We start from the raw sequence: 26,257 nt of genomic DNA on the forward strand, positions 1-26,257 counted from the left end.
TCAACCTTGTTGCAGAATTGCATCGAGCGAACCATATCCTCGTCCCACTCTTGCAACATTTCTTTCAACTCCTTCGCGTGGTTGCAGGCCTTGGCAAGCCGTTCTAATGTTAAGCCCGTTTCTTCGACATTTTCTTGGGTCTCTTCCTGGGTAACACTCTCTTCCTCCATTGCCGATTTCGTCAGGTCTTCGAGGTCTGCGTCAGTTAGGGGCTGGGAATGGCAGTCCAACAACTCGTCGACGTCTTCAGTCGTCATGTCGCCAAACCCGTCACCTCCAATTATGGCAGCCAACTGCACAGATTTCCGTATTGCAGAGTGTTGGATTTCCGACGGAGTAAATCCCTTGTCGTCGTAAACAATATCGGGCCACAACTTCTTCCAGCTCGCATTCACGGTTGCTGGTTTCATCTCTTGAAGTGCCTTCTGAATATTCTGCAGGCACGTGGCTATGGTGTACTGCCGCCAGTACGCCTTCAAGTTAAAATCTTCATCCTCGTCATCTTGGGCAGCATCCACACACGCAACGAGGTCCGGCAAGGTATTCTTCGTGTAGAGGGCCTTGAACGCCCTGATAATTCCCTGGTCCATCGGTTGAATTAATGACGTGGTGTTGGGTGGCAGGAACTCAACCTGAATGCCCTCATGCGACAGGTCAGTTGCGTGTCCACCAGCGTTATCCATAAGGAGAAGGATCTTGAATGGCAAGCCCTTCTCTAAGAGATATTTACTGACTTGCGGGATAAAACACTGGTGGAACCAGTTGGAGGTCAGCATCTTCGTAATCCATGCTTTTTGATTATGCATCCAGTACACGGGAAGGAGATTCTTATTTTTATTTTTCAAAGCGCGAGGATTTTTCGACTTATAAATAAGCCCCGGCTTTAACAAAAATCCAGCAGCATTGCCACACATCACGAGGGTAACGCGATCCTTGAATGCCTTAAAGCCAGAGGCTTTGGCTTCCTCTTTGAACAGGAAAGTTCGCGACGGCATTCTCTTCCAAAACAAGCCAGTCTCATCCATATTAAAGACTTGTTCCGGCTTGTATCCACCTTCGGCGATAATATTCTTGAACGTCTGGTTCACGTAAGTTTCAGCAGTGGCAGTGTCAGCGGAAGCAGACTCCCCATGCAGGGAAACGCTTTTCAGGGCGAAGCGTTTCTGAAACTTCGCGAACCATCCTTTGCTTGCGGAAAAACGTTTCTGAGGCTGGGAATCAGTGGATGTCCCTGGTTGAGGATCATCTGCATCATCATCATCTTCAGCATGGTTGCCGTCGTCGTCTTTAGGTTCCTTTGCAGCAAAATTCTCATATAAACTCAAAGCCTTTGTTTGGATGGTGTTCGTATCCAACGCTATGTTCTTCTTCCGGCAGTCGGCAATCCACACAGCTAAAGCACCTTCCATGCGTACGATCGTTTTATTACGCGTTGTAACGACTCGCTTCGCTGATCTGCTAAAGGTGATTGCAGCCGTCTTTCTAATGTTCGCCTCGTCCTTTTTGATATAGCGAACAGTGGATTCGTTGATGCCAAAATGGCGGCCGGCGGCCGCGTAACTTCTACCATCTTTTAACATGTCGAGAAGCGTAACCTTCTCAGCTATCGTCATCATCCTTCGGTGGCGTTTAGGCTCACTACCAGCCTTAAGAGAAGCAGAACGCTTGGGAGCCATTACAGTAGGATTTACGTACAGTACTGTAACAAAAAGTTCAACTTAAAAAGGTCGCACACAGCACAGATTAAACTTCACAAACTTAAGAACGTCTACTCAGCGATACGCGGTAACAGAGAGTGAACGATCCAGCCCCGCGAGAACTTTGATGCTGCGGGTAGAAGATGCGGGCAAAACACCAATCACAGGCTAGATAACAAAACTTGAGTTCTGATTCGTCATCTATCAGCGCTTGAACCAATCACAACCCGTCTTACAGTACTATGATGCGTTGGTTACCTACTCATAGAAGATGCCCCGTGCATACTGAACATACGTAGATTAAGTACAATACCGTAATAATAATAAATAATGATAATAATACTGTACAGTAATAATAATAATAATAATGATAATTATAATAACAATAATAATTTTATTAACAACAACAACAATAATAATAATAATAACAATAATAATAATACACACTTTACGTACGCTATTTTACGCCTCTCTCTCTCTCTCTCTCTCTCTCTCTCTCTCTCTCTCTCTCTCTCTCTCCCTCTCTCTCTCTCTCTCTCTCTCTCTCTCTCTCGTACGCTTATTCGAAATGTGATTTTTGCAACAAAGAATATTATTGGATGCAGTACTGTACTACGTACGTATACATACAAAAGATTCATGGAAAAGAAGCACATCCATTACAGTACACACCATTCTAATATGGTATGATTGCATCTGATTTGCGTTTCATGTTCGATTTAATTTTACTACGTACTGAATTATCGTATGATCACATTCTCTTTTCGTGTTTTATTTCTTTCTGTACTGAATTATATATCATATGTAATGCAATGAACAATCAGTAAGAGCAGATATTACTAATTACAGTATTAATGGAATTACAGGTAACAAAATATCGTATTTGGGGGTCTTCAGATTTCGCGGTATTTTCGAATTTTCCGGAAAATCCGCGATATGTATATATATATGGGTTATGGAAAAACCCCGCGAAGTGGTGAATCCGCGATTGTCGAACCGCGAAGTAGCGAGGGTTCACTGTACGTCAGTAAAGTTATTAGCAGTGTTAGTGCTCCCTATCCTCCCCTGTTGATCTTTTAGGAACTGACGTAGGGAGACTTTCCTGAAGCTACAAGTTCCCACTCAACACTAAAAATTCTCCACATATAAAACTATATGTATACAGTATATATATATATATATATATATATATATATATATATATATATATATATATATATATATATATATATATATATATATATATATATATATATATATATATATATATATATATATATATATATATATATATATATATATATATATATATATATATATATATATATATATATATATATATATATATATATATGCATACATACATACATACATACATACATACATACATACATATACATACACATGTTAAGGTACTTGGGGCAGAATCATTAATTATAATAGCTTCAAGTCTTTTATGTTTATAATTATTACGTTACAAGTTATGCTGCGTAGTTACTGTCTGTAATCATATCAGTGGCTTTAATTACTTTTATAACTAAGACTCTCAGGAGAAGGGGTGTAGTTAAAATGCCGTTCATTTTCTTTCTTTCACTGAGTGAACTTTGGTGTACATCGACCTTACAAATCTCATCTACATTTACAGAATTAGTTAGTACACAAAACTAGGAAAAAAAATTAATTCTCTAGAAGATTGGTGGGCTGGAACCGTGGACTGGAACTCCACCATTTTGCTTTGGGTTGCAGAATCCATGAGTCCCCAAATCAGGTAGGAGGGGAACTCAGTCTTAGACAGGTGTCTTCCAAATGAACACATTCCTGCTACCTCATCTCGGTAGGAGTTAAGTATTCATCCACCTTTCGGGTTGAAAAGCAAAAGGGCATCTTCAAATAGACTTCTCTCCTTCTTCATCTGGCGGCCAGCTGTACCGCATTTCTTGAAGTGTTAAGTGCCTGTCATGTCGGCACTTGGTGTGGGGGCCATGCCCCAATATTTGGGAAAAGGGGAAACCTTTCACTGAGTTTGCTAGTGAGGGAGAGGCTGGCCCTGCTTCCTCGCAGGATCTAAGTAGCCAGTCTACGGTGTGGCAATATTATGTCACTTCTCTTGAGTGTTCCTGTCTTATTGGTTCCCTCTTCTATTGACTTCATTCTAATGCTGGTGACGTCATTGTTACCTGCTTTCTTGCAGGTGTCCTTTGGGGTGGGGATTCATATTGCCAGTTCCTTGCAAATCAATGTGTGCATTTTGGGCATTTGTTTTGTCTATAAAACCTACAACATAAGCAGTTTAAAACGGAAACAATTCCTTTCCACTCCTCATTTCTCTCGTTTCTAGTATCTCTATACAATAATTCTTCACAAAATAAACATATTTTATATATGTCTATTGTTTAATTAATGAACAAAACTTATAAAATAGCTAATCACTTACATATATTAAATTATTCAATTTGAGATTCTCTTTTGACATCACACACACACACACACACACACACACACACACACACACACACACACACACACATATATATATATATATATATATATATATGTGTGTGTGTGTGTGTGTGTATATAATGTCATCATCTCCTCCTACGCCTATTGACGCAAAGGGCCTCGGTTAGATTTCGCCAGTTGTCTCTATCTTGAGCTTTTGATTCAATACTTCTCCATTCATAATCTCCTACGTCGCGCTTCATAGTCCTCAGCTATGTGGGCCTGGGTCTTCCAACTCTTCTAGTGCCTTGTGGAGCCCAGCTGAACGTTTGGTGACCTATTCTCTCTCGGGGAGTGCGAAGAGCATACCCAAACCATCTCCATCTACCCGTCATCATGATCTCATTCACATATGGCACTCGACTAACCTCTCTTATAGTTTCATTTCTAATCCTGTCCTGCCATTTAACTCCAAATATCCTTATGGGTGCTTTGTTCTCAAATCTACTAAATTTATTGGAGATTGTTTCATTGTCATACCGTGACTCATGTCCATACAGTAACACCGAACTCACTTAACTGATATATAGTTTGATTTTTATATGTAATTTCAGGCAATTTGATTTCCAAATTTTACTTAACCTAGTCATTGTCTGATTTGCTTTTTTCAATCTTTCACTAAACTCTAATTCTAAAGACTCTGTATTGGAGATCATAGTTCCTAAATACTTAAATGATTCTACCTAATTAATCCATACACCTTCCAATGATATTTCATCTTCCATTGCATACTCCGTTCTCATCATCTCTGTCTTTCTTCTATTTATCTTGAGCCCAACCTCTGGTAAGCAAGCATTGCAAATCCTGTGGTGTTGTGCTACCAAGGACAGCATCATCAGCATACTCTAGGTCTGCTAAATTCCTATCACCAGTCCAGTCCAATCCTTCTCCACCATCTCCGACTGTTTTGCGCATTACAAAATCCATGCGGAGGATAAACAACATAGGTGACAACACATTCCCTTGGAGTACTCAGCTGTTCACTGGAAATTCATTTGATAAGACTCCATTAACATTAAATTTACACTTGCTATGCTCATGAACAGACGTAATCAAAATTGCATATTTAAGAGGAATTCCATAATAAGGTTTTCTTTACAGTCACAAATGCCATCAAAAGTGGATTTCTGTATTCTATGCATTGCTGAACAACATGTCTCAAAATGAAAATTTGGTCAGTGAAAATTCTTGTTCATCTCTCAGCTTTTCATCAATCTCCCTCTTCAGTCTTTAGAATAAGTGTACTATATATTTTCATTACAACTGACGTAAGTGTTATGTCTGTAATTATTGCAATCAGACAGGTCTCATTTTTTTTTCCCCCCCGCTATTTTCGCCAACACTCCTAACTCCCATTTATCAGGTTTTGCCTCTTCATGCCACATTTTACAAAATAATCTTGTAAATTGTCTGGGAGTCTCTTCATTTTTGGCCAGTATCATCTCGGCTCCATCGTATCCAGGGGCTTTCCATCTCTATTTTTTTGAGGATGGCTTCGACTTCAAACACTGAATTTATTCATGGGCACATCAAGTTCTTCATCAGCTTCAGGAATATCAATCAAATTATTCCCTTCATATCTCCTATTCATAACCTTACCAAAGTGTTCCATCCAACGTTGTCTATCTTCATCTTTTGTTGCTAAAACAGAACCATCTCTCTTTTTGATGGGTTAATGCTTCTTCTTTGTCCCAGTCGAGATTTCTTTAATATTTCTAAGAGTTGAAAAGTGACTTTGGTATTGATTGTTGTATTGTACTTTACTGTTATTAACTTACATAAAGCAAAATGACTTCATCATATATATATATATATATATATATATATATATATATATATATATATATATATATATATATATATATATATATATGTGTATGTATGTATATGTATATATAAATATATATATATATATATATATATATATATATATATATATATATATATATATATATATATATATATATATATATATATATATATATATATATATATATATATATATATATAATATTATTATTATTATTCATGTAAATATATATATATATATATATATATATATATATATATATATATATATATATATATATATATATATATATATATATATATATATATATATATATATTTCTGGGTCGACCTGTGGCGGCCGGTGAAAAGGGTCCTTCTAGTATACACTTTTCTGATAAAACCTTCCAATTATACCAGAGAAAGATAAAAGCATGGAATGCAGAGGTTACTACCCTCGCGCGAGCACCTTGTGGGTGTCGTGTATAAAGCAAAGGCGCGTGAAAACCACTATTCACAGGCTGTCTTCCATTTAGCTAATTCCTTCGTCAAAGGGATGGGCCGATACAGAGGCACCAGCTATGCTACCAGAGCCACGCCAACCACGCCCCGACGCGAGCGCCATCTGAACAACATCCTTCTATTTTGGACTTGCTAGCTTGTGTGTAGTATTTTGTGCTCTCGGTGTTTTCACTTTGGTAGATTTATTTCGTCATGACCGAAGCTCCAACTTCACCCATTCCAATGTTAAGTACCATAGTTTGTTTTGACAGCTTTTTGTTGTACCGGGCATTTGTCCTCTTCCCAGTATAGTCTGTTTTATTTCTACCGGCTGAGCCCTCCGCGGCGTCGGCAGCCATTGTGGTTTGCTTTGTCTCGCTGGGAATTCATGTTAGTCTTGCCCTTTTGGTACTCTGTCAGTTAGGTTCTTGGTTAAGTCACTGGCCTTATGCCTTTTTGAACCATTATTATTATTATTATTATTGTTTCCCATGGTACTTTTTGCTAGCAAGTCCAGTCTGCGAACAAGAATAGCATTCTGGCTTTATTATAGTTTAGTACCCGCCCCGCGAGGCGTTTGTGTTATTGGTTTGGGATGTCATTAAGACCCCCCCCTCCCCTGTTCCCCTCGTAGTTCCGTCCTCTCCCCGTTACGGCTTGGGAGTAGGATCTGAACATTCATCCACTCCACCTTGAGTTCTACTCCACCATGAGGGATACTCAATGAGTTTGGAACTATTGTTATATATTGTTTAGATACAACCCTCTGGGAGGGCCTACATATATTGTTTAGATACAACCCTTTGTAAGGGCCTCACCCTCCGGTGGCCCTTACACCGGTCTCCGGCCACGGCCATATCCACACAAATATTCATTATTATTCACAATTGAATTATTCAGGACCTTTCACCGGCCTCCGGCTTCACCGGAGATCACCAATACGCTTAACTATTAGATTAGCCTTAGCCTTTAGCTACTGCTTGTGTTTTATAATTTATTCTTACGGGCTTGTCACTGGATCCCCGACCTTCAGAGGTTCGGCAAATTTCATTAGATTCTTTATTCTTATTTTAATATTATCCCTTTTATAGTGATACGGACCCATTTCCATTGCTCCGACACACTCCGGTGCAGGAAAGTTTTATATTTGATGTATTTTAATATGGAGCTCCGGCTCTCAATCACTGAATTCCCATAAGCACACATGTTTCATTATAACTAAGCTCTGTTAGTAGATTTTAATCCCTTACCAGAGTCTCAGGGAACATCCAGACTTATGTCTCCTTTCTTTTGCAGAAGGTCCGTTGTACTGCCCAAGGATGCCCTGCCTCGTTCAACGACCCCGTTGGACATGACCTCTGTCGTTCACATGCACATTGTGCCATCTCCTTTATCCGGGAACCGGGACAAGCCCCATACATGGTTTGGTTCCCGGAATTGTGCACACTCTGTTACGAGTTGTCCTCAATACTCCTGAACGATGATGTAAGTGGGTTTTCGTTTTGTTCCTTGTTTATCTTTTGCAGACATTAATTTGTCAGTTAATTATATATACATGGTATATTTCGGAGGGCGATCCCTCTCCTTCATCACTAATCACTTCAAATCTTTCAGGCCGATGATGAATCTCTTCGGTCAGCAAGGGCTGCTCTTCTTCCTTGGGTGTCGGGCTTCGGCAGGAATGCCCCGTCTGGCGCACCCTATCTCCTCGATGGGGACATGGCCTCCCGTCTCTTCCCAGGCTCGACAACCGCAGCAGTGACTCCGGAGGTTGCTGCCCCCTTAATTGAAGAAGTCAGAGCAACCATTTCCGCGGAGGATGAACCCCTCTTACCGCTGGGCGTGGCAGATCTAGATCTAGACGTGGAACCCATGGACGAGCTGGTAAGTGGTGCCGAGTTGGTGGAAACCTTTTTCTCTCCTACTCCTTCTTCTACCTCTTCCTTTCTCGGCTTTGATAAGCCTAAGGCTTCTCCTCGGGATCCCTCTGTCCCCGTACGACCCAAGGTGAAGCCGCTACGTACTTATAAGTCTTCAGCTTTGCCAGTATCAACGTCACCGGTCCCCAGACCCTCGACTGCTCCTGATGTTCCTATTGCTCCCCGTAAAACCGTGACTCCTAAGAAGTTCAAGTCTATCAAGTCCAAGGCACCACCAACGGGTGTCTCTCAGGTACCCTCCTTCCCTGTCGAACTGATCAGGGATATCGTCAAGGAGCAAATTCATCAACAGTCTGGGGCTATGACAGAGCTTAAAGATATGGTGGCTACTCTGATCCGCTCCGGAACTCAGATTCCGCCTCCTTCAGCCCCAGACGCATCGAAGCTACCTCCCTTCGATAAAAACAATCCTTGGAGGTTTGCCTTGCATGCCCCATACTTAGATGGTTCCCTAACTCTAGAGGGCATAGGCACCCGCCCTCTAGAGGACCTGGAATTCTACCCCCCGGGGCTAGAATTCCCATTCAATGGCTTCGCACGCCTAAAGGAGCATGCATTGGTTCGAATGGACAAGGTACTGAAGGAAACAGTGATATTTCCGAAAGAGCAGGCCCAAGCTATCTGGGCCAGAACTCTATCAAAGGGGGGGTGAAATAACTCCAAGCTCACCCCACACAAAGGTGCCTTCACTATTTTTACGACGGCGGCGTCCATCTCTTTACCGCTCATAGACAAAATCACAGAGCTGACAATACAGGCCATCAAGGAAGGCTCTTCCATACCGGCTCTCAAGGAGACGGACCCCACCTCATTGCTTATTCCGAGTACCTCTGCAACCTGGGACGACGCGTCTTCTACCTTCACAGTGGGGAAGCTAGACCCAGACTGTGCCTCTACTCTTTTCTCTGAGAAGCTCCCCAGATTACTAGAGAGTCTTCTCAAAACTGAGTTCGAGACCCGTAATAGGCTAGCTAGGTCCCTCCACTCCATCACCTCCATAGAGTCCCTGGCATCGGTTTACCCAACGGAAACATTGTTCAGAATTTTCACAAAGAACCTGCTTCTGTCCTACCAAATAGACCTCCACGACTTCTGGTCAGCTCGAGTTAGCTGCAGGAAGTTCGTTCTGTCTGAGGCTTCCATCAGACATGAACCGAACAGGCTGATAGCGTCCTCCTGCTGGGGTAAGAACCTCTTCCCTCAGAACGAAGTTGATAGGGTTCTTCAGGACGCTGCGAGGGCAAACCAAAATTTGCAAGTAAGGTGGGGCCTCTCGACCAAAAGAAGGATCGAATCCCAGAAACAGACGTTCTTCAAGAAGAAGCAGAGATTTATTCCTTACAAGACGAACCGGGGTCACTCGTCGACACAGTCTTCCTCTGCTTCGACTTCTCAGCAACCGGCTCCCCCTCAGCAAGTAGTCTACCTCACTGCTCCCCCAGGTGCACAGCCCAACCCCTCTTGGATGTCCTCTCCTGCATACAACCCTACCTACGAATCCTCCGGTTCCTTTCGTGGACACCAGAGAGGAAGCTTCAGAGGTAGAGGACAGTTCCGCCAGCGAGGCGGACCTAAAGCAAGGGGTGCTCGTGGAGGGAAGGGACCTAGGTTCACTCCCTCGCAATGATGTGTTGCTGGTAGGAGGGAGACTTTATCACTTTCGAGACCATTGGACCTTCAGTCCATGGGCTCACAGCATAATATCCAAGGGCTTAGGTTGGAAATGGTCACAGGGATCTCCTCCTCCACCAGTGACCTTCTTCCATCCTGGAAGAGTACACCACAGAGTTACTCAAGAAGAAAGCGATCAAACGGGTTCGATCCCTGAAATTCCAAGGCCGCCTGTTTACAGTTCCGAAGAAAGACTCGTCGGCGTTGAGGGTAGTTCTGGACTTGTCAAAACTAAACTCGTACATCCTCTGCGACAAGTTCCGTATGCTGACTATCTCTCAGGTACGGACACTTCCCCGTGGGGCCGTCACCACCTCTATCGATCTTACCGACGCCTATTATCATGTCCCAGTAGCTCGAAACTGCTCTCCTTACCTAGGCTTCCGTCTCGGCAAGAAAGCCTTTGCATTCAAAGTCATGCCCTTCGGTCTCAGCATTGCTCCCAGGATATTCACGAAACTGGGAGAGACAGTGCTCGAACAACTCAGAAACCAAGGGATACAGATCATCGCCTATCTGGACGATTGGCTCATTTGGGCCCAGTCGACCAGGAATGCAACAGAGCTACGTCAAAGGTAATTCAATTTCTCGCCAAACTGGGATTCCAAGTCAATCTCCGAAAGTCTCGCCTACAACCATCAAGCCACTTCGAATGGTTAGGCATCCGGTGGGACCTTTCAAAGCACAGGCTCTCCCTTCCTCCCAAGAAGGTAAGGGAGATAGCTTCCAGGGTCAGGAACTTTCTCAAACACAAACAGGTGTCCAGAAGAGCTCTAGAACGAATCCTCGGCCTTCTCCAACTTGCCTCAGACACGGACAACGAATCCTGCTCCTATATCACTCTTCTTAGGAAGACTTTATTTCTAACAGCTTTGGCCTCGGATGCTAGAATCTCAGAACTAGCAGCTCTCTCACGAAACTCGGAAAACATAGATTTCCTCCCTTCAGGTGAAGTACTTCTTTCTCCAGACAGAGCTTTCCTAGCTAAAAATGAGGACCCCCAAAATAGGTGGTCCCCTTGGAAGATTATTCCTCTTCTCCAAGATACTTCTCTATGTCCAGTCACTACTCTCAGGGCCTTTTTAGCTAGAACTGCCACCCGCTTGTCTGGCCCCTTGTTTATCAGAGAACAAGAAGGTACTATTTCCATTCAATGTATTAGGCAACAGATCCTATACTTCATTAAACAAGCTAATCCTGGATCATTTCCCCATGCTCATGATATCCGGTCAGTAGCTACCTCCATCAATTATTTCCAAAATATGGATTTTGATGACCTCAAAAAGTACACGGGTTGGAAATCTCCTATGGTCTTCAAACGCCACTATCTAAAGAACTTACAGGCCCTTAAATACCCAACGGTTGCAGCTGGGAGCCGTATCTCTCCCCAGTGATCTCTTGTTCTTCCTTTCATCCATCTCTTTTCTTCTCCCTCCTACCCGCCACTCGCACCACGACGCCGCTTCCTTGGTGGTTCGTTAGCCCTAAGTTTATTACATATTAGGTTAAGATGATTGTAACTATTATTGTGTTTACCGTAATTTTAGTGTTGGGGTATTCTTAGCCATGTCTGTTTTGTTGCATGTTGTGCTCTGATACTCGGAGGCTTCCTTGTTATCATGTTTGTTTAGCCTTACGCTCACTATGTCCTGTGGCTAGTTTATGATTTATGCTTACTTACCTTAATATAATATATGGTTTTCCTTACATGGTGTTTTTTCTCTCCCCTCATTAAATTACTAGTTATTATTGGGCTTGGAAGGCATTCTCTGGTACATTTTCACCGGCCGCCACAGGTCGACCCAGAAAAGGGATTTTGACGAAGAAAAAATCTATTTCTGGGGAGAGACCTGTGGCGCCCGGTGAAACCCTTCCCTATTATTTTGCACGATCCCACCCTTTCCTTTCCAAGCCATCATGTCCAATAGAGAAGGATGTTGTTCAGATGGCGCTCGTGCGGGGCGTGGGTGGCGTGGCTCTGGTAGCATAGCTGGTGCCTCTGTATCGGCCCATCCCTTTGACGAAGGAATTAGCTAAATGGAAGACAGCCTGTGAATAGTGGTTTTCACGCGCCTTTGCTTTATACACGACACCCACAAGGTGCTCGCGCGAGGGTAGTAACCTCTGCATTCCATGCTTTTATCTTTCTCTGGTATAATTGGAAGGTTTTATCAGAAAAGTGTATATTAGAAGGACCCTTTTCACCGGGCGCCACAGGTCTCTCCCCAGAAATAGATTTTTCCTTCGTCAAAATCCCTTATATATATATATATATATATATATATATATATATATATATATATATATATATATATATATGTATATATATATATATATATATATATATATATATATATATATATATATATATATATATATATATATATATATATATATATATATATATATATATATATATATATACATATATATATATATATATGATGAAGCCATTTTACTTTATGTAAGGTGACAACAGTAACGTAGTTCAATACAACAATCAACGCCAAAGTCACTTTTCAACAAGTGAATCACAGACAAACTCCTAATGCTGCACAAAATATGACAACATTGGTACTCCATACACTTACAGAAGTTTCATCAACACTGTGTTCGATTGATAATCCTTCTCGCTCGCCACTTATTACTCTATTTATCCATTTTTTTGTAATGTTATTCATCTCCATTTAATGCATATTACATATAATTATAATGTATATTTAGTAATTATGGCTATCAATGGTTACTGCTTATACAATAAAAAAAGCATTGTCCTAACATGAATAAAAATGAATAAATCTTATTTTTTACTACTAGCTCGCTTTAACCACCGTTCTTATTCAGCTCCAGAACCATAGCCATATCTCAAAGCTAGAATTGGTGCTTTGGCCAGTCAAAGACATTCACTTTGCCAGACTTTTCTTTTGCCGTCTCTTATTGGCTAAAAGCTTTGTTTTCTGCCAAGAGGCATTGAAGAACTCTTCCTATTGGCTGGTGGGATTTCTATCTTAAGATATACTAATCCTATCAAAGTATTTCCTATCTAAGCATTTTTATTTTCTAAACCCAATATTTACCTTATATGCATCATTACATATATTTAAAAAACTTTTAGTGTATTTTCAAAGAAAAAAAAAATATTAATTTCTTCGATAATTGACTGCATTTTCCCATGTTTTAAAGATACCAAGAGATGGCAAAAGAGAGGGTTTTTTTGGAAGTAAAATACTAGAAAAAAAATTTTGGCTTTGGAGGAACAGTTGGGACATTGCTTCTCTATTGACGTAACCAATGACAAGGTATAATTTAGACCTTTGCCAATAGGAGCATGCCATTCGGGTAATTGATACCTATTGGTTGTATGCTCATTCAAATACCTAGAAGAGCCAAAAGACATCTCGAAATCAGTGAAATGATAATTTTTTTAAATAAGTCTGGTGGTGTATAAAGAATTTAGGAGCAAGAAAAAAAAATTTGAAAAACGGTCGTGCCGTTTAGGAGGAGTATCGTTTGACTTTGTTAGTGGTCGATCCAGCGGCAAGATCAAATGAGAACCTTATTTGCATATAGACATCTTAGTTTGAGGGTGATTTAATTTTGAATTTGTTTTATTTTATCTCTCTCCGTCACATACCAACAGTTAGGTAGTCAGTATGATGACTACCAGGTGAGATTAATTGAAATAGATAGAATTTTGATAATATTTCATATATCAATGCTTGCCTGGTAGTCATCTATTTCTCTTCCTCTTCCACAATGATGTCAAAAGATTAGGATATGTACAAGTCTGCGATGACTCGGATTATATGCATATGGTGTTAGTGTTCCTCCTATGATGCCATCTATCTGGATGGCTAGGCATTAAAGGGAGGGGAAGATGGGAGAGAATTATTTTTTTTATTAGAGGACAATATCCCTTTTTGCTTCGATGATTTAAGCATGATGACTCCCAGTTAAGTATTGAAATAAAAACTCTTTTTGGTTAGCTGTAAAATGAGGTTTCTCTCTCTCCACTTGTGTTATGTTTTCTGTTGCCTGAGCTCATATCAGGTCTCAAAATATCCTGGACTTCTTTCTTAGTCCCATTTCTATTTACTGTGCAGCCAGTTCCTCGTATTTTCAATGCTAACAGTATTGAATAAGAGACAATTTATTTGCAATCCTTTGTGTTTTGTTATAATACAGTAGTAACATTGTCATGAATAAATTTACTTTTTCATATATAAAGTTTTATATACACATATATTCATATACACTTTCTGTAATTTTTGTAATATTTGTTGAAACCTTTCCTTAATACCTATTCATTAGTTTTTATTGTAAGCAATGATTTTAAGATTTTATTAGCACTGTAACCCTTTTTGTAGCCCCATTGTAATGGTTTGAGGGACATTTGGTTAGGATGAGGGTGAGTGAATGTAGAATATAAGTAATGTTGCACCTTTTTATCATTCAACAGAATAAGAGTAGAGAGAATGAAATAACATCGACTGAATCAGACTCCTCTTTCTCTCTCTCAACTGCTGAGAGTGTTAGTAACAAAAGCACCGATGTAACAGTCACACCTTCCCTGTACGAATCTACTCTTCTGCCGACAAACACAACGGAAGCGGAAGGAGAGGTCGACGGAGAACACCAGAGTAGCATTATATCCTCTCTGGGAGAGATTGCTGAAGCCTTGAGCAACTTCGGTGACTTGTACCCTAATGATGTTGTCTCAATAACTCCGGACATTTGCCATACGATGGCAGATGGCGAGGAGGAATGTTCAGAGAGAGCCTTATCGGCGGTTTCTCACCCTTTTTATGATAATGGAACATGTCGTAATGCTTTGGTGAGAGTCAAGTATGTTATTCGGCATAATGGTTCTAAAGGCATACTTAACGTCAAGGCCAAGATATACTTGACCAATTTGACAGATGCACAGAGACAAGTGAGGCAGGGATTTGAAGTGAAGTTTGAATGGCAGTCCAGTGACAAACAGGAGTCGGTGCTGGAGAGAAGTGGTCGTCCAGGTTATTTACGAGGGAAACCTCTCCTGATGGGGAAACTGGTTGAAAACCGCACAGAGGAAGGTTAGTGATATTGCAGCTCTTGTGTTAAGTATTTCTGATTATTTGGAATTGAAGTTTAAAAGGTCACCCTTGAATGGTGAGGGATTGCTCATTGTGCTTATTATTGAGTGTCTAAGACACCAAACATACATACACAGTCGTGGTTCAACCCTACTTTCTACCCAACCTAGTACCAGGATATACCAGTCAGTGACTATTACTGACTCAACAACAAGATTTATAGGTGCCCTTGCTAACCCTTTATCCCAGTATAGAATGGTCAAGTAGTTAGCTAACATGATTTGGATATTAATTCCTTATTGTTCCTACACTAATAGACACCATCATCCTTTGATAAGAGTATGACTTCAGCAAAGGCTGTAATGGCTGTTGAAGTTCAACAAAGTATTTAACTATGGACAGATGGCATTGAAGCCCTACTCACCTGTCAGTTAGCTAAACACTTACTTTTGACTTTGGCCTAAATAGTACAGGTGTACTGTAATCTTCCTCCCTCTCTTAACTTTGGCTGTTTTAAATTTTAGAAGAAATGGAAAAGTTAATAGAAAGACTGTTGTGTTCTAAGAATAAATTAATGGAAGAATACATGTACAATTATATGCAGATGTTTCTGAATAAACCATACATTTTTGTCAGGTTTTTGTATGAAGCTGCCTTTAACTTAATCATCCTTTCTCCTGTTGTGTGGTGGCATGACTTCGCTGTTATCTCCTCACCATGTGTGTATTTACATTTACAACACCGATGTGAACACACAGAAGTTGGTTTTCCTTGGTCATTGCTGATAATGGGTCAGGGAAAAAAGTTTTTGCTGCCGCCACGTTTTCTGAGGCTGCACCCGCAGTGTCTTCCCGATTCCTGCTTCACCTGTGGAGGTGCTGGAAAGTGTAACACCTGCTGGTGTTATCTCTGTGGCCTCTTTCCCCTTGGAAGGATCATCATTAGTTTCTATGACTCCAAAGAAGATGAATAAGAAGCTTATACTCTCCTCATCTCAGTTAAATTCTTCAGATGCTGCTACTGTACATATAGAATTAGAAAATATCTTTGAAGAAGTCCAGGAAGACCAATCGACCGGAGTTTAGTAAGACACCAACCAATCTATCTTTGTGTACCCGTTAAAGAGATGGTGCGGTATCGAGAACCAACCAAGGCCAGAAAGGTATTCCGTTTTGAGCAACTGGTCACACACCTGCTACCTGTGATTGATCATGTACCGAGCCGAGCACCATCGGTCGAGATTTAGGGCGCTGCTCTTTTTTCTCCTTAACTGTACTATCGACTGATCTCTCTCTTTTGAGAGAGAGGAGGGGAGGCGTTGGGGTACCAAGAACTAACCAAGAGAGAGAGGAGGGAAGGTGTTGGGGTACCGGGAACTAACCCAGACCTAATTTTTTATACAAGGTACAAATGCTCACGCTCCTGTTGCCTGTGCTTGGTCATGTACGGAATCTTACACCTGCACTGTCGGTCGTAATGAAGGGTACCACCTTTATTCTGCTTTCCTGGTTGATCAGCGTATCTCTCTCTCTCTCTCTCTCTCTCTCTCTCTCTCTCTCTCTCTCTCTCTCTCTCTCTCTCTGCGAATGTTACTGTATACCGGTGAGTGAGTCCACTTGTGTGATCCGAGAAATAAGCTGATTTAACGCGGATAACAAAAGCCTATCGAGTAAAATTTAGCCACTAGTTTTCGTGAATAGTCGGTGATTAGTTTGAGGTCAGAAAAGTGGGATAAAATGTCGGAATAGGAGTTATCTTGTGAATTTCTAAAAATCTGAACAAGATGGCGCTCTATAACACAGGCAAGACATGGAGGGACATTTCTGCAATCAGCAAGAGTAAATTCAATGAGTTGGCACAACAAGAACTAGACCGTTTGATAACAGAGGTCGCTAATAGCTCCAACCAGTGCTATGGAAAAATATTCTCAAACATATTGAAACAATATGATCCAACAAACTGGAGTAAGTCTGTGGAAAACATCATCAAAATGATAGAAGAAATTCCAAAGAAGATCCAGGTGATAAAGAGACTTATAAAGAATGTTTACATCAACCAACACATTCCATCAAAGAACAATAAGAAGTCCAATATGGGGAATATACTGATTGATGCATTGGGAAAAAGAATGCCAAAATGGTGCAATACACGTAAGATGTGGTATTCCATTATCAATCCGTATCAACTGAACTGGGAATGCGATGCATGTCATGTACCAACACACCCTACTTGCACTGAAGTGCACCAAAAAATGAATAATAAAAAGACAAAGGTATTCTGCTCACCATGCTTAGTCTAGATATAAAATTAATTAAGTCGAGACTGAATCTGCAAGTAGTTGAAAATATTAATGAAGAAGATATTGTGCAGGCTATAAGTGAAATTAAAAATGGGTCGGTGGCCGGGCCAGATGGAGTTCCAGCGATTTTGTAAAAAATAAATACTGCACACACTATCGCGAAGCTGCTTGCAATACTGCTAAGACAAAGTGTAGATATGAGCGAGATATATGTTAAACATAAATTAGCATATATAACCCCTATTTTCAAAACTGGATCAAGACTAGAGACAAGCAATTATAGACCTGTTAGTCTAACATCACAAATTATGAAAGTGTATGAAAGGGTAATAAAAGAGAAAATAATGAATCATTTGGTTAAAAATAATTTATTTGATATTGGTCAACACGGTTTTGTGCCCGGAAAAAATACACAAACCCAGCTGATAACACACTGAAAACATATACAAAAATATGATAAATGAAAAAGACACAGATGTGGTCTATCTAGATTTTGCAAAATCCTTGGACAAGGTAGACCACAATATATTAGAGAAAAAAACGAGAAAGCATAATATTGTGGGAAAGATAGGAAAATGGGTAAAAGGAATCCTGCAAAACAGAAAACAGATAGTGGTTGCAAATGACGAGAAATCAGATGAAGCTCAGGTAATATCTGGCGTGCCACAGGGTACGGTATTAGCTGCACTGCTGTTTGTGATTATGATCTCAGACATAGACTGTAATGTTAAAGACTCTGTAGTGAGAAGTTTCGCCGATGACACAAGAATAAGTAGAGAAATTACTTGTGATGAAAATAGAAACTCATTACAAAGAGATCTAAACAAAATATATGAATGGGTCGAGATAAATAGGATGATATTTAACTCCGATAAATTTGAATCAATAAATTATGGAAACAGAGAAGGAATGGTATATGCATGCAGCGGACCTAATAACGAGACAATCACAAACAAGGAAGCAATTAAAGGCCTTGGTGTAATGTTAAACAGGAATATGTTATGCAACAACCAAATAGCAACACTGTGGCTAAATGTAAAGCAAAAATGGAAATGCTATTCAGACACTTTAAAACAAGAAAAGCTGGACACATGATTATGCTTTACAAAACTTATCTACGTAGTACACTCAAGTACTGCAATGGGATATGGTACCCACACTACCAAAAGGATATTGCACAAATAGAGAGTGTACAAAGGTCCTTTACTGCTAGAATAGAAGAAGTTAAGGACCTTGACTACTGTGAAAGACTGCAATTTTTAAAATTGTACAGTCTAGAAAGGAGAAGAGAATGCTACATGATAATACAAGCATGGAAGCAAATCGAAGGAATTACTGAAAACATCATGGAGCTAAAAATATCATAAAGAGCAAGCCGACGTAGATTAATAGTGCCCAAAACTATACCAGGAAAACTAAGAAAGGCTCACAGGACATTAATCCACTACGCACCAGCATCGATAATGCAGTGACTATTTAATGCGCTGCCAGCTCATCTAAGAAACATATCAGGAGTGAGCGTGGATGTGTTTAAGAATAAGTTCGATAAATACCTAAGATGTATCGCAGACCATCCAAGACTGGCAGATGCAAAATACACCGGAAGATGCATTAGCAACTCTCTGGTGGATACACGAGGTCCCTCACACTGAGGGACCTGGGGGAACCCAAACATAGAATAAGGCAATAAGGTAAGGAAAGGTAAGGCTCCTGTATGAGATAGAAAGGAGTTGCTGCGCCAAGAACTAACTCAACCTGGGACGATGTCTCGGTACTTAACAGAGAGGCTAATGCTCGTGCTATCAGTGCTCGGTCTCATAACGAATCTGGATGCGCACACTGTTTAGAGGTGGGTGTCACCTCTCTCTCTCTCTCTCTCTCTCTCTCTCTCTCTCTCTCTCTCTCTCTCTCTCTCTCTCTCTCTCTCTCTTTGGATACAGTATTTTGTTTCTGAATGTAGGGATATTGGTTCATGGTGGGTCAGAGAGTAACCAGTGATCATTTTATGAGCGACAAGACCTTTGAGACCTTCCCTCACGTGAGCATAATTGAGAATTCAATCCTCGATCTCACAATGGATCTCTTCATGATCAGTCACCACATGATTGTTCTTCAAATGACCCTGCAGATTAACTCTCATCTATTCTTTCCTGCCTGGCCAGTCCACATGTCGTGAAATCCTGGAGCAGTCGGGAATAAGACTAAGTGAACAACCAGGATTACTCTTAGCGCTCATATGAGTATCGAGATGCCCCACTGCATGAGCCTAATCAGCAACAAGGTTCTACACCATCGAGTGTCCAGTACTCACTCAACGCTCGATATAGTTTTCTCCATTACACTTTTCAGAAGCTATAGCATGAGGGACTTCATTACCCTTCTGGGGGTGCAAGAGCCGAAGGCAGTTTTGCTTCTGTATGGAAATCTGATCGTTGATAGCCCCCCCCCCCCCCTTCATTCTCTACAGGCTACACTCCCAGTTCTGTTCTCAGTCTGGACTGTGCATACTCTGGAAGGCGCAACAGTCTTCTGAGGGGCTTGTCGTGCCCACAAGAGAATACCTTGGTTCAGTGTGCCAACGGCTCTCGACTCTTGTCTGGTAGAGGCAGAAAATCCTTAAAACGATTATCGCTCATCAGCGTTCTTGGTCTCATTCGTGAGTGCAATGAACTTGGAGAAGCTAACTTGGATTCTGTGAAAGGGGGCCATTGGTTACCATTGCTGCTCAAGGATTTAAAATCTCCCTTAAGTTTCCATGGTTGTAACTTGCTTGTGTGGAGCCTTGGAGAGAGGGAATTCTTAAATCGCCAGGCTTGAGAATTTTCTGTGGTCTAGCCGATAAAGTAAGATCCTGCATCCCACTCTCTCTTTACAGAGGGTTCATTCCAGGAAGAGGAATATTCTCTTCTCAAATCTTGACACTGCTGCCATTGAGTCCTCTTCCTTGGCCACCCTCCAGGTGGCTTCCTATATCAGTCAGTGGTATGATGCAGTCACCTACTTCGCCACTACACAGAATTTATAAAATCTGGAACTTTGACGAAGTACGTTTCCTTCTTCGCTAGGAAAATTGGACAAGAGAAAGCATTGGTTTTGAGAAGTACCCCAGGGCTGGAAGCTATAACCCTTTTTCTTCAGAGAGATGTAGAAGTAACGATGGAGAAATGAAGGAAGACTAACCATTACTTCTTTAACCATCATGCAGTCAACTTTTAGGGGCCCGGCTGTTATGCCAATATATGGGGGTATAGGAAAAAAAACACAAAATCCTGAAAAAAATTCACTGAGCTTTGTTTGGCAATGGAGAATGCGTATACGAAATATTTTGTCAAAATTCCTATTACTTTCATAGTTACAAGGCAATTACTAAAAGTAACTCAATAAACCAAAAACATTGTTCCTTACAAGAAAATGCAGTATTTCTTCTGTTATTGTAAATTTTAATAATTATTACATTTTAATATAAAAGGGATTTTGACGAAGGAAAAATCTATTTCTGGGCGAGAGACCCGTGTCGCCCAGTAAAATGCTCCTATAGCACCATTTCTAAGGTATATAACTGCTATATATTACCAGAGAAAAAATTGCATGGGAATGCCAGGTTGAACCCAGCTCGCTCACCTGTATAAGGTGTCGATATAATACTGGGGCGCGATAAATCACAACCAAAGGCCTCGCACCATTTAGATGTCTCCTGTCAAAATCCCCAAACAGCGAGGCGCCGTTCAACCTCGTACTACTACTAACCAACCCACGCCAGTGACGTCACTCCTTATAGCACCCCAGATTGGGGCCCAATTAGGGAGGGACGGGCGGGTTCACTTTTCTGGGCTCCGACCTGTGTTGCCCAGTGAAATCGTACCAGAGAATGGGGACCCAATAAGGCTAATTACCTGGAGGGGATAACACAAAATTAATATAGCTGATGAATTTTAATATAAAAAAAAGAGGGACATGGAAACCCGTAAACAGATCAACACGTAAAAGACAGAGACAATTAGACATGATACATAAACAAAATGAAACCCGAAGGGAAAGTCAACAGGTATGAATAATGTTAATACAGCTTGGTAAGCAAAATGCAGTAAAGCATACAATCATAGATATAAATACTTAACATAACAAAGGGACATCAGCTCGGGGATTCCCAAAAACAAGTGAGATCAAAATAATTCGTGAAATCGATCAATTGAATAATAAATAATACATCATGGTAAATAAAACAGGTAGGAACAACAGGTAAGCCAGGCAAGGGAAAGAGGACAGAGCAAGACGTTGTGATTAGAACTCAGTACCCTCGGGAGGAACCACATTCCCCGCAGCTACTGTGGCAAATCTAAGAGCTTCTAAAGGTTTTAGGTAGTGGCGTTTGAAAACTTTAGGGGACTTCCAACCCGTATATTTTGAGAGCTCATCAAATTTCATATGGTGGAAAAAATTAATTGAGGTAGCCACAGCTCGAATATCATGGACATGTGGGAATGATTCAGGATTAACTTGTTTAATAAAGTAAAGAATTTGTTGCCTGATTCCCTTAAGGGTAATAGTTCCTCCGTGCTCTCTAATAAATAAGGGCCCTGTGGTTGTAGTGGAAGTTCTACTTAAGTAGGATTTCAGGGTGGTAACTGGGCACAGGGATGGATCCCTAGGAAGTGGAACAATCTTCCAGGAGGACCACCTGTTCTGGGGATCCTCATTTTTAGCCAGGAACACTTTGTTAGGGGAGAGAAGGACCTCACCTGAAGGGAGAAACTCTATGTGACCTGGGTCTCTAGATAAAGCTGACAATTCTGAGATTCTGGAGCCAGAGGCGAGGCTCAAAAGGAAAAGTGACTTTCTTAATAATGCCATATAGTTACAGGATTCATTTGGAGTGTCAGAGGCCAGCTTAAGAACATCGTTTAAAAACCGGGAAACTGCGCTAGGGCGAGTGGAAGGTTTTAGCCTGGCACAAGCTTTCGGAATGGATGAGAAATATGAATCCGTTAAATCAATGCCAAAACCAATATGGAAGATCTTTTTCAAGGCTGACTTAATTGTAGTAATGGTACTGGCTGCCGGGCCTGATTCGAAGAGGGTCCGGAAGAATGTCACAGTTAGGTTCATTGTCACTTTCTCAACCTGGGAATCTCTCAAGAACTTAGCTAATTTCTTGACAGCTGAGTCATATTGTCGGAGAGTAGATTCCCTTTTGTCGGATTCCAGGAAAATAGTATTCGAAGGATCGATGCTCGCACCTCGTTGGGCTGGGAACTTCATGAAGTCCATAAAGTTAGGGCATTCAGAATCCTTGAGGAAGCGAACACATTGCGAGTTTGTACTGTCTGTGTGAGCACCGGATTGGGAATCCGCCGGGGGCTGAGACCTAGCTCTAGCAACAAGGGGAACCAATTGCTCTTGGGCCAGTTGGGGGCTACGAGAGCCACTCGACCTTTGAAGGATCTGAGTTTGTGCAGAACTTTCAGCAGGAGATTCACCGCAGGAAACAGATAAATCGTCTTCCAGGTTTTCCAATCTAGAATCATAGAGTCCGTGGCATAAGCCTGAGGGTCCAGGTTGGGGGCTACGTAACAATCTAGTTTGCGATTGAATTCCGTCGCAAACAGATCCACCTGGAGACCCAGGACTTGAGATAGTATCCACTGGAAGGATCGATGGTCTAGTGACCATTCCGACTCTAGCGGAGTCGTCCGGGAAAGGGAGTCTGCTACCACATTCCGGACTCCTGCTAGATGGACTGCTGACAGGTGCCACTTGTGCATTGCCTCCATGGAGAAAATCTTCAACATGGCGTGGTTTATTTGGGCTGATCTGGAGCCTCCTCTGTTAAGGCAGTGAACTATGACTGCACTGTCGAGAACCAGTCTGATATGGAGATTCCTGGCTGGATTGAGACGTTTTAAAGTGAGGAAGACTGCCATGGCCTCGAGGACGTTGATGTGCATGTGTCGGAAGACTGATGACCATAACCCTTGGACTTTCTTGTGTTCGGAGTAACCTTCCCACCCTGTTAAGGAGGCGTCTTGTAAGGGAACCGACTTGGAGAGATTCTTGACCTTCGTCCAAGGCTGTAGACTTTTCTTCAGGAGTGGGGGAAGGCGGGCACGTCTGTCGCGGCGTTTTGCGGTTGCTCTGGATCTCCACACTCTGTTTATGTCCTTGAGTTTAGACCGTAGGACGATGTCTGTCACGGAGGCGAACTGCAAGGAACCTAGGATCCTCTCTTGGTTCCTTCTGGAGGTCAACTTCTCCCTGAGAAATTGCCTCGTCTTCCTCGCAATCTCTTTCCTTTTGGCTTTGGGGAGGCACAGCGTATGGGAGCATAGGTCCCATTGTAGACCCAGCCATTGAAACTTGGTCTCCGGGACCAGGCGGGATTTTCCGAAGTTGACTTGGAATCCCAGTTGACGAAGGAAGGTGAGGACTTTGTTCGTTGCTACGCGGCAATTCTGGGCATTGTCTGACCAGATTAGGCAATCGTCTAGATAGGCCACTACCTGTATTCCCTGAGTGCGAAGCTCTTGAATGACTGTCTCTGCTAGTTTGGTGAAGATTCTGGGTGCCACGTTGAGCCCGAACGGCATCACTTTGAATGCGTAGGCTTGTTTGCCTAGCTTGAAGCCCAGAAAAGGACGAAAATGCCTTGCTATTGGAACGTGATAGTAGGCATCGGTAAGATCGATGGAGGTGGTGACGGCCCCACGGGGAAGTAAGGTCCGCACCTGCGAGACGGTAAGCATACGGAATTTGTCGCAACGAATGAAGGAATTTAAACGAGACAGGTCCAGGATTACCCTTCGTTTGTCTGAGCCTTTCTTTGGCACGCTGAACAAGCGCCCTTGAAATCTTAAGCGACGTATGCTTTGGATCGCATTCTTTTGTAGCAGATCTGTCGTGAAGGAACATAGTTCTTCTGTTGGCAATTGGTAAAAGCTGTTCGGTGGAGGAGGTCCCTGTATCCAGCTCCACCCTAGTCCTTTGGAGATAATGCTGGAAGCCCAATCGCTGAACTTCCAACGGTCTCGAAAAAGGTACAGTCTCCCTCCTACCTGCGTTGTCTCATTGGGTGGAGGATGATTTGCCTCCTCTGCTTCCACGGGAAGACTTTCCCCGTTGGTAACCCCTTCCGCTACCTCGGGCGCGAAAGGCACCCCTGGCACCCCTGTGACGCTGGTAGCCACGGAAGGAGGTCTGAGCCTCATAAATGGGGTTAAAGGCGGGGGAGAAGGACGTGGAGGCGATTTGAGACTGAGGGACCAGGACGTATGGCTCTTGCTGCTGGCCCTTTGATGTAGAAGGCTGGGGGCCTTGGGGAGCCGTTTGAACCCTGAATTGGGAAGAGTGGAAAGGCCTCAGTCTCTTCCTACCTCGGATTAGGGTACCAGTCGGTTCATATCTCCTCTTTGGGATGAGGCCCCACCTAACTTTGAGGCTTTGGTTGGCCTTAGCTGCCTCGCTAAGGACCGAGTTAACCAAATCCTCCGGGAAAAGATCCGGGCCCCAGACCGGAGCTTTGATGAGCTTATTAGGCTCGTGCCTAATGGTGGCTTCAGAGAGGACGTGTCGTCGACAACGGGTCCTGGCGCTTGCAAAATCATAGGCGTCAGCCATGAAGTTTTGCAGTAACGACTTAGTGAGGGCCTTAAGGAGGTCCTCCTCGTTGTAAGTGGCAACGGCCAACTCGGAAAGGGTGACCGAATTGAGAGATCAGCCGAATCTGCACCTAGAATCAAATTCTAATTTAAGTAGAGACTCCGGGAGTTTGGGAAGCCGTTCGCTGAACTGCGTCAAGGCACAGTCCGGCCTCAACTTACCTACTGAAAAGGTAGCTGGGGCATTCCGCCAACATTCATTGTCCCCCGGAAAGAGGAGGGAGGTCAAGTCGGTCTCCCTGAGTTGTGGTAAAGGCTTCTCATCTTTGATAGCCTGGAAGACCGACTCCAGAATCTTGGTCGCACATGGTGTAGGGGTTTGGTCGTCAGCCACAAACATAGTGTACGAACTCTTGTGGGCCGTAATCATGGTGTTCAAACATTGCCTCTCATGGAACAGGCGAACCAAGACAGACTGTGCCTGTTCTTTAGGAAAAATGACAGTTTCCTTTGGAACCTTATCTAAACGGATCAGAGCTTCTTCTGTGAGGCGAGCGTAGCCGGGGAAGGGGAATTCAAGACCCGGCGGATAGAATTCGTAGTCAGTAAGAGGCCGTGTACCGAAACCCTCGATTGACAGCATACCCTCCGAATAGGGGGCATGCAATGCTAACCTCCAAGGGTTATTCTTATTGAAAGGAGGAAGCTTGGAGGCGTCGGGAATGGGGTACTGCTGTTAAGGAGGTGGTAGCCCCGAACTCATGAGGCCTTGGACTAGGCTCTCCACAGAAGCTATCCTCTCGTGTGATTGCTTCGTATGAGACGATAGTATCGACTCAAAAGGAACAAACAGTTTGTCAGAAAATTCCTCCATGTTAAATGATCCCGCCTGGGGGGGAACAGGTGCCGGAACAGAGACTACCTCTTGAGAGGTTGAGGGCACAGCAATTGGGTCTTGAGAAACTCTGGTGGATCCGCAAAATAGGTGCTCCCCTCGGAAGATTATTCTTCTTCCCCAGGATCTTTTCTCTGTGTTCAGTCACTACTCTCAAGGCCCTTTTTAGCTAGAACTGCCACCCGCTCGTCTGGCCCCTTGGTTATCGGGGGACAAGGAGTTACTATTTCCATTCAAGGCATCAGGCAACAAATCCTCTACTTCTTTAAACATACTAATCCGGAATCATTTCCCCAGGCT

The 26,257-nt window shown here is 42.3% G+C and overlaps 1 protein-coding gene across 4 annotated transcripts in view; it reads left to right on the forward strand.

Annotated features, from left to right (window-relative positions):
* Positions 1–26,257, forward strand: part of LOC137652585 (tectonic-1-like) — a 383,029-nt gene that overhangs the window by 324,668 nt on the left and 32,104 nt on the right. For all 4 annotated transcript variants that reach the window (XM_068386069.1, XM_068386072.1, XM_068386073.1 and 1 more), the window contains one exon: positions 14,556–15,171. In XM_068386069.1, the coding sequence (XP_068242170.1) occupies positions 14,556–15,171 (616 nt within the window). The remainder of the gene's footprint in view (positions 1–14,555; positions 15,172–26,257) is intronic.

Source organism: Palaemon carinicauda, chromosome 1 (assembly GCF_036898095.1).
Source record: "Palaemon carinicauda isolate YSFRI2023 chromosome 1, ASM3689809v2, whole genome shotgun sequence".
In the NCBI taxonomy this organism is placed as follows: domain Eukaryota; kingdom Metazoa; phylum Arthropoda; class Malacostraca; order Decapoda; family Palaemonidae; genus Palaemon; species Palaemon carinicauda.